Below are 9,602 nucleotides of genomic sequence, written 5' to 3'. Positions count from 1 at the left end.
ACTGTGGATACAGTTTATCACTGAGATAAACAGCAATAATACTCCACGTTCAAAGCTAACTAGTTTCTGTCACTGATAAGAAAGTCTCTCTGAAAGGTAATAATCACTTCTTTGAAATGATTATAAGTGAAAGATACTGTAAAAATTGTCATATAAGGATTGAGGTTGATATTACAGCAACACAGAAACCAGCATAGAAAGCAACCACCTTGCAACCCCCCCAAAAATTGATCGCTGTTGAAATTAAATTTGTGATTTGCAATATGTTGAACCCCAGTCAAGACAATTAAATGCACTGAAAGAGATAATATTACTTTACTAAATAATTGAATGATGACAAATATAAAAACAGAACATTTTGTTACATTTTTTATTTACTTGTTTTAGGTCAATTGTTCAGTGGTAAGTGGTAATTAAGTAACTATACGTTTCTATCCATCCATCATCTTATCCACTTATGCTTTGCAGAGTCTACAGCCTATCCCAGGTAATTTTTAGCCCCGTGATAGACTGGCGACTTGATCATGATATGCCCTGAACAGGTCGCTAGTTTATCACATATAGACAGATAACCATTCATACACACATTCGCACCTTCGGGGGAATTTAGAGTGGCCAATTAACATAACCTGCATGTTTTTGGGACTGTGGGAATAAACTGGAGCACCAAGAGAAAACCCACCCGGCACGGGGAGAACATGCAAACTCCACACAGAAAGGCTCCAGCTAGTCTACAGGTTCTTACTAAAACCTCCTCGCTGTGAGGTAACAGTGCTAACCACTGCACCACCATGCCAGCCTAATGTCCCGATGTCCGCCGTCTCTACTGCATCATTTTCTTAAAGATCTTCTTCAGTGGTTGCCTGTCTTTTACTTGGAGGATGTTATTCCACAGGTTGGTAAACTCCCTCTGGAGAACAAGTCCCTGGAGCATTTTTTGTCCGTTGAACTGGTTGAAGCAGAGGGACAGGTTCTTTGCAAGCATGGCAGAGGCTTGAGCTTATCCCAACGTGCTCCTTCATCAGCCTTTATGGAGGAGAGGTTTGTTCCACGATGAGGAGCTGTTGGGGGTCGAGGTGAAGGGAGGTGGACAAGGTGGAATTGTTCCACAAATTCCTCAACTTTAGCTTTAGGTGACTGGAATTTCCATCCATCAGCTACCTCTTTACCTGTTTAGATTAAAAAGAAAATATTTATTATGACTGAAATTTCCACCTGTTTGCTGTAATCACATCTTCACCTGTTTCTATTCAAGTTTCCATAAAGAAAGTCATTATCACTCAACAGTACAAACTTACATGCTCCACTGAGGTTTGCAGACATAATCGGGGGAAGAGGCACTCTCCCAGTTAATGGATCTGCTGTGGGAGGACGAGGGGGAGTAGGGGTGAAAGGGGTGGAAATGGGTCTTTTTGACATAGCCCTCAGCTCACTGGGACTGTGTGTATCCACAGAGCAGATGGAGGTGACTGGGCTTGGGCTCCTGGCTTTAATCTTAGGCAGTTTAGGCCTCTCACTGCCCAGATGCAACTTCTTCTCAAAGAAGGGTTCCACTTCATCCAACGTCTGGTTGGTGCTGGTTGACCAGCTGCTGGTCCTCTCCATATTTGAGGGTAGCTCCAAAACTTGCCTGATCCTCGGTCCTCGCAGGGAAGATGCATGGCTCCTTCTAGGTGAAGCTGGGGGCTGAGGTAAGGGGGGGGAGTCGTGCTGTTTCAAGATTCCCATTCTCTTCAGAACTGCATTGTTGCGGGCTTTCTCTGAAGCGTACAGTCTCTCTGCACATTCAGTCAGCACAGCCCTCTTAGCCTGTTCAGCCCTTTGGATGTCCAGGATCCTGGAATGAGTGCTGAGGCCACTTAATCTCCTGTGGCTCTCAGGTGTCTGTGAAAAGAAATATAGATTGAGTCAACTGGGAATAATTACGCAGTTGAATTATATTACATTATATTAAAGGGTACTCCACTCCAATAAATTTGATATAATTTATTACTATACCATTCTATGTTACATTGCCTTATACCACACTACACCATGTCACTTGGCACAGTAATATAAGGAAACTACACTAATGCCTAAAGCTTAATCAAATCTATCTTGGGCATGTAATGCACAAAAGTTAATTAAAATGTCATATTGTGTAAAGTTTTCTAATCTCCTGATCTGTTATTTTAACCTTGTTGGAGACATGAATGTCTGAAAAACCTATTATGAAATTAATCTGAATTGATGTTCATACGTTTTTTGGAGCATGATTTGAAAATGTTTATGTTATTAGTTTGTTTTGTCATGTAAAGCCATCAATGCTGCTCATATTTATACACATTTCACCAAAATAAAAGCTGTATCTATGAAAAGAAGGAGATTGACAGAGTTGGTTACTTACATAGTGATCACTGAAGTTGTTATCCATGAGTATCAGAAAGATAACTGGGACGTAGTAAGTTGTAACAAAGCTGCAAGTAGTTTCTCTCAAGTTTAGAGTTAATCTGACAGAATGTGAATCCATAAACTAAGGCATTCTTTTGTCCATTGAGACGTGATATCACAAAGGAACCCGGGAACATTCTAATGATGTCATAGACACTTGAAAGGATGCTATCAGCTGTAGAGTCGCATGACGGTAGTTTTAACATCTTTAAAATGTGGAGTATTGCATTGTGGGATTTTTAGCAGAAAGAAGTTCACATGCCATCAACACTTCTTTTTTCGTTCCACTGTGGAATTTTTGAGGGCGCTATATAATAGAAATATTCACACACTGCATTTGGACACTCAAATAAGAGAGTGGAGGGTAAATGTAGTGAACCATATAGCAAATAGGGAGTGATTTTGGACACAGCCTGTGTGTTTAGGTCATATTTCTTTGTGCATGATTAACTGAACAAATTAAGCATATTGACATACTGAGTGACCAACAGTAATTAGTAATTTATTGCCATATCTCATTCTAAGGTGATACATTAATACGTTCTGCATCACCTGTATGCATTCTTCACTTCAAATTACATGGAAATGTTATTGAGATATAAACAAGGTTATATGGCTTTACAAAATTTTACAAAACATCAAAATGCGACATTTCACAAAACACATCATTTAATAAAAGACATCATTTCACAAAACATATTTCACAAAACACATCATTTCACAAAACACGACATTTCACAAAACACAGCAACATTTCACAACACAACATTTCACAAAACATGGAATTTCACAAAACACGACATTTCACAAAACATCATTTCAGAAAAAACATTTAAAAAAACACATCATCTCAGAAAACACAACATTACACAAAACACAATTTCACAAAACACAACATTTCAATTCAATTCAATTCAGTTTTATTTATATAGCGCCAAATCACAACAAAAGTCATCTCAGGGCACTTTTCACATAGAGCAGGTCTAGACCGTACCCTATAATTTACAGAGACCCAACAGTGCCCCCATGAGCAAGCACGTGGCGACAGCGGTAAGGAAAAACTCCCCTTTAACGGGAAGAAACCTCAAGCAGAACCCGGCTCTAGGTGGGCAGCCATCTGCTATGACCGGTTGGGTTCAGAGAGAAAGAAGGGGGGGGGGGGGGGGGGGGGGCACAACAACAACAACAACAACAACAACAACAACAACAACAGCAATAGATACATGTCTAGCAACAACAAACAGCAGCAACAGCTGGAGAAGGACATCCCTACCGCTAAGGCCCACAGCCCGGTCCCTGGGGTTTCCTGCGGATGAGAGAGCACAAAGAACTCCAGGGGAAGAAGCCAAATTGGTAACATGCAGTAATGGTATATGAATACATACAGATGGAGAGGAGGAGAGAAGAGCTCAGTGCATCATGGGAAGTCCCCCGGCAGTCTAGGCCTATAGCAGCATAACTAGGGGCTGGTCCAAGGCGAGCTTGGTCAGCCCTAAATATAATTTTCATCAAAAAGGAACGTTTTTAGCCTACTCTTAAACGTAGAGAGGTTGTCTGCCACCCGGACCAAATCTGGAAGATGGTTCCACAGGACAGGAGCCTGATAGTTGAAGGCTCTGCCTCCCATTCTACTTTTAGAGACTAGAAACCACAAATAAGCCTGCATTCTGGGAGCACAGTGTTCTAGTGGGGTAATAGGGTACTATGAGCTCTTTAAGATATGATGGTACCTGACCATTAAAAGCTTTGTAGGTGAGGAGCAGGATTTTAAATTCAAGTCTGGATTTTACTGGAAGCCAACACAGCAAAGCTAAAATGGGAGAAATATGATCTCTTTTTCTAGTTTTTGTCAGTACACGAGTAGCAGCAATCTGGACCAGCTGGAGAGTCTTTAGAGACTTGTTAGGGCAGCCTGATAATAAGGAATTGCAACAATCCAGCCTAGAAGTAACAAATGCATGGACTATTTTTTCTGCATCTTTTTGAGAAAGGATGTGCCTGATTTTTGCAATATTACCTAAGTGAAAAAAGGCAGTCCTTGAGATTTGTTTTATGTGGGAGTTAAAGGACATATCCTGATCAAAGATAACTTACCACTGATGATGAAGATTCCTTACAGTGGTACTGGAGGCCAGGGTAATGCCATCTAGAGTAGTTATATCATTAGATCATGTGTTTCTAAGGTGTTTAGGGCCAAGCACAATAACTTCAGTTTTGTCTGAGTTTAGTAGCAGAAAATTGGTCCAGGTCTATATGTCCTTAAGGCATGCTTGGAGTTTAGTTAAGTGAATGGTTTCATCTGGCTTCATTGATAAATATATTTGGGTATCATCTACATGGCAATGAAAATTTATTGAGTGTTTCCGAATAATATTGCCCAAAGGAAGCATACACAAGGTGAATAGTATTGGTCCAAGTAGAGAATCTTGTGGAACTCTGTGTCTAACTTTTGCATGCATGGAGGATTCATCATTAACGTGTACAAACTGAAATCGATCTGATAAATAAGACTTAAACCTGCTTAATGCAGTTCCTGTAATGCCAATTAAATGTTCCAGTCTCTGTAATAGGATGTAATGATCAATTGTGTCACACAAAACACATCATTTCACAAAACACAAAGATATTTCCCAATCATCATTTCAAAAAACACATTTAACAAAACAGATCTTTTCACAAAATACAGCATAATTGCACAAAACACAACATTTCACAAAAAACGACATTTCACAAAACACATCATTTCACAAAACACATTTCACAAAACACGACATTTCACAAAACACAATGACAGTTCACAAAACACAACATTTCACAAAACATATTTCACAAAACACATTTCACAAAACACAGCAACACTTCACAAAACACATTTCACAAAATAACATTTCACAAAACACATCATTTCACAAAACACATTTCGCACAACACATCATTTCACAAAACACATTTCGCACAACACATCATTTCACAAAACACATTTCAGAAAACACAGCAACACTTCACGAAACACATTTCACAAAATAATATTTCACAAAACACATCATTTCACAAAACACATTTCGCAGAACACATCATTTCATAAAACATATTTCACAAACCACATTTAACAAAACGTTTCACAAAAAAAGATTTCACAACAGACAACATTTCACAAAACACATCATTTCACAAAACATAATGACAGTTCACAAAAACAATTCACAAAACATATTTCACAAAACACATCATTTCACGACATTTCACAAAATAACATTTCACAAAACACATCATTTCACAAAACACAACATTTCATGAAACATATTTGACAAAACACAACATTTAACAAAACATTTCACAAAACACATCATTTCACAAAACACATTTCGCAGAACACATCATTTCATGAAACATATTTCACAAACCACATTTAACAAAACGTTTCACAAAAAAAGATTTCACAACAGACAACATTTCACAAAACACATCATTTCACAAAACATAATGACAGTTCACAAAAACAATTCACAAAACATATTTCACAAAACACATCATTTCACGACATTTCACAAAATAACATTTCACAAAACACATCATTTCACAAAACGCAACATTTCATGAAACATATTTGACAAAACACAACATTTAACAAAACATTTCACAAAACACAACATTTCACAAAACACAACATTTCACAAAACATCATTTCACAACACACAATGACAGTTCACAAAACATGACATTTCACAAAACATATTTCACAAAACACATTTCACAAAACACAGCAACACTTCACAAAACACAGTTCACAAAACATTTCACAAAACACATCATTTCACAAAACACAGTAAAATTTAACAAAACATATTTCACAAAACAGTAACATTTCATAAAACATATTTCACAAAACAAAACACATAATTTCAAAAAACACAACATTTCACAAAACAGCAACATTTCACAAAGCACATCATTTCACAAAACACATTTCACAAAACACAATGACATTTCACAAAACAGTAAAATTTAACAAAACACATTTAACAAAACATCATTTCACAAAACACAGTAAAATTTAACAAAACACATTTCACAAAACAGCAACATTTCATCAAACACAACATTTCACAAAACAGCAACATTTCACAAAGCACATCATTTCACAAAACACAGCAACATTTCACAAAACACGACATTTTACAAAACACAACATTTCACAAAACACAACATTTCACAAAACACAACATTTCAGGAAACATATTTCACAAAACACATTTAACAAAACACGACATTTCCCAACATTTCACAAAACACATCATTTCACAAAACACAACATTTCATGAAACATATTTGAGAAAACACAACATTTAACAAAACATTTCACAAAACACATTTCACAAAACACAGCAACACTTTATGAAACACATTTCACAAAACATTTCACAAAACACATCATTTCACAAAACACAGTAAAATTTAACAAAACACATTTCACAAAACAGCAACATTTCACAAAGTGCATCATTTCACAAAACACATTTCACAAAATACGACATTTCACTAAGCACATCATTTCACAAAACATATTTCACAAAACACGACATCTCAGAAAACACATTATTTCACAAAAAACAAATATTTCACAAAACAACATTTCATCAAACACAACATTTCATCAAACACAACATTTCACAAAGCACATCATTTCACAAAACAAATTTCACTAAACACAACATTTCACAAAACACATTTCACAAAACATATTTCACAAAACACATTATTTCACAAAAAGCGAATATTTCACAAAACATCATTTCACAAAACACAATGACATTTCACAAAACATAACATTTCACAAAACACAACATTTCACAAAACACAACATTTCACAAAACACAACATTTCACAAAACACAACATTTTACAAAACACAACATTTCACAAAACATCATTTCACAAAACACAATGACATTTCACAAAACAACATTTCACAAAACACAGCAACATTTCACAAAACACGACATTTCACAAAACACAACATTTCACAAAACACAACATTTCAGGAAACATATTTCACAAAACACAACATTTAACAAAACACAACATTTCACAAAACACAACATTTCACAAAACACATTTCACAAAATAACATTTCAGGAAACATATTTCACAAAACACAACATTTAACAAAACAACATTTCACAAAACATATTTCACAGAACAACATTTCACAAAACACAATGACAGTTCACAAAACACGACACTTCACAAAACATATTTCACAAAACACATTTCACAAAACACAGCAACACTTTACGAAACACATTTCACAAAACATTTCACAAAACACATCATTTCACAAAACACAGTAAAATTTAACAAAACACATTTCACAAAACAGCAACATTTCACAAAGCACATCATTTCACAAAACACATTTCACAAAATACGACATTTGACAATACACATTTCACAAAACACAAAACACAACATTTCACAAAACACATCATTTCACAAAAAAACACATTTCACAAAACACAACATTTCACAAAATACATTTCACAAAGCACATTTCACAAAACAAAACATTTCATGAAACATATTTGACAAAACACAACATTTCACAAAACACAGTACAATTTAACAAAACACATTTCACAAAACACAGTACAATTTAACAAAACACATTTCACAAAACAGCTACATTTCATCAAACACAACATTTCACAGAAGAGCAACATTTCACAAAACACAACATTTCACAAAACATATTTCGCAAAACACATTATTTCACAAAAAACAAGTATTTCACAAAACATCATTTCACAAAACACAATGACATTTCACAAAACACAGCAACATTTCACAAAACACAACATTTCACAAAACACAGCAACATTTCACAAAACACAGCAACATTTCACAAAACACAACATTTCACAAAACACAGCAACATTTAACAAAACAACATTTCACAAAACATATTTCGCAAAACACATTATTTCACAAAAAACAAGTATTTCACAAAACATCATTTCACAAAACACAATGACATTTCACAAAACACAGCAACATTTCACAAAACACAACATTTCACAAAACACAGCAACATTTCACAAAACACAGCAACATTTCACAAAACACAACACTTCACAAAACACAGCAACATTTAACAAAACAACATTTCACAAAACACAACATTTCACAAAACACATTTCACAAAACAACATTTCAGGAAACATATTTCACAAAACACAACATTTAACAAAACATTTCACAAAACATATTTCACAGAACAACATTTCACAAAACACAATGACAGTTCACAAAACACGACACTTCACAAAACATATTTCACAAAACACATTTCACAAAACACAGCAACACTTTACGAAACACATTTCACAAAACATTTCACAAAACACATCATTTCACAAAACACAGTAAAATTTAACAAAACACATTTCACAAAACAGTAACATTTCACAAAGCACATCATTTCACAAAACACATTTCACAAAATACGACATTTGACAATACACATTTCACAAAACACAACATTTCACAAAACACATCATTTCACAAAAAAACACATTTCACAAAACACAACATTTCACAAAATACATTTCACAAAGCACATTTCACAAAACAAAACATTTCATGAAACATATTTGACAAAACACAACATTTCACAAAACACAGTACAATTTAACAAAACACATTTCACAAAACAGCTACATTTCATCAAACACAACATTTCACAGAAGAGCAACATTTCACAAAACACAACATTTCACAAAACATATTTCGCAAAACACATTATTTCACAAAAAACAAGTATTTCACAAAACATCATTTCACAAAACACAATGACATTTCACAAAACACAGCAACATTTCACAAAACACAACATTTCACAAAACACAGCAACATTTCACAAAACAACATTTTACAAAACACAACATTTCACAAAACACAACATTTCAGGAAACATATTTCACAAAACACATTTAACAAAACACGACATTTCCCAACATTTCACAAAACACATTTCACAAAACACAACATTTCACAAAACACATCATTTCACAAAACACAACAGTTCATGAAACATATTTGTCAAAACACAACATTTAACAAAACAACATTTCACAAAACACATTTCACAAAACAACATTTCACAAAACACATTTC

General features: G+C 34.8%; 1 protein-coding gene across 1 annotated transcript; it reads right to left on the bottom strand.

Moving 5' to 3' along the window:
• Positions 1 to 386: 386 nt before the first annotated feature.
• Positions 387 to 2,478, bottom strand: LOC137175897 (uncharacterized). Its single transcript, XM_067581831.1, has 2 exons — positions 1,299 to 2,478; positions 387 to 1,169 (listed from the first exon to the last, which is right to left on the bottom strand). Exons 1-2 carry the CDS (start codon positions 1,726 to 1,728, stop codon positions 871 to 873), a joined length of 729 nt encoding a protein of 242 aa, XP_067437932.1. The 5' UTR covers positions 1,729 to 2,478; the 3' UTR covers positions 387 to 870.
• Between the last annotated feature and the right edge of the window lie 7,124 nt (positions 2,479 to 9,602).

The sequence above is a fragment of the Thunnus thynnus genome, chromosome 23 (assembly GCF_963924715.1).
Source record: "Thunnus thynnus chromosome 23, fThuThy2.1, whole genome shotgun sequence".
Taxonomy (NCBI): domain Eukaryota; kingdom Metazoa; phylum Chordata; class Actinopteri; order Scombriformes; family Scombridae; genus Thunnus; species Thunnus thynnus.
The sequence above is the reverse complement of the archived record's forward strand: the minus strand, read 5'-3'. Positions and strand labels throughout refer to the sequence as shown.

Excerpts from the sequence above, each read along its gene's own strand:
- LOC137175897 (XM_067581831.1), bottom strand. The coding sequence starts at position 1,728 with ATGGGAATCTTGAAACAGCACGACTCCCCCCCCTTACCTCAGCCCCCA. Across the intron at positions 1,170-1,298 it reads TGCAAACCTCAGTGGAGCAT|GTAAAGAGGTAGCTGATGGA; the intron begins GTAAGTTTGTAC and ends TAATCTAAACAG.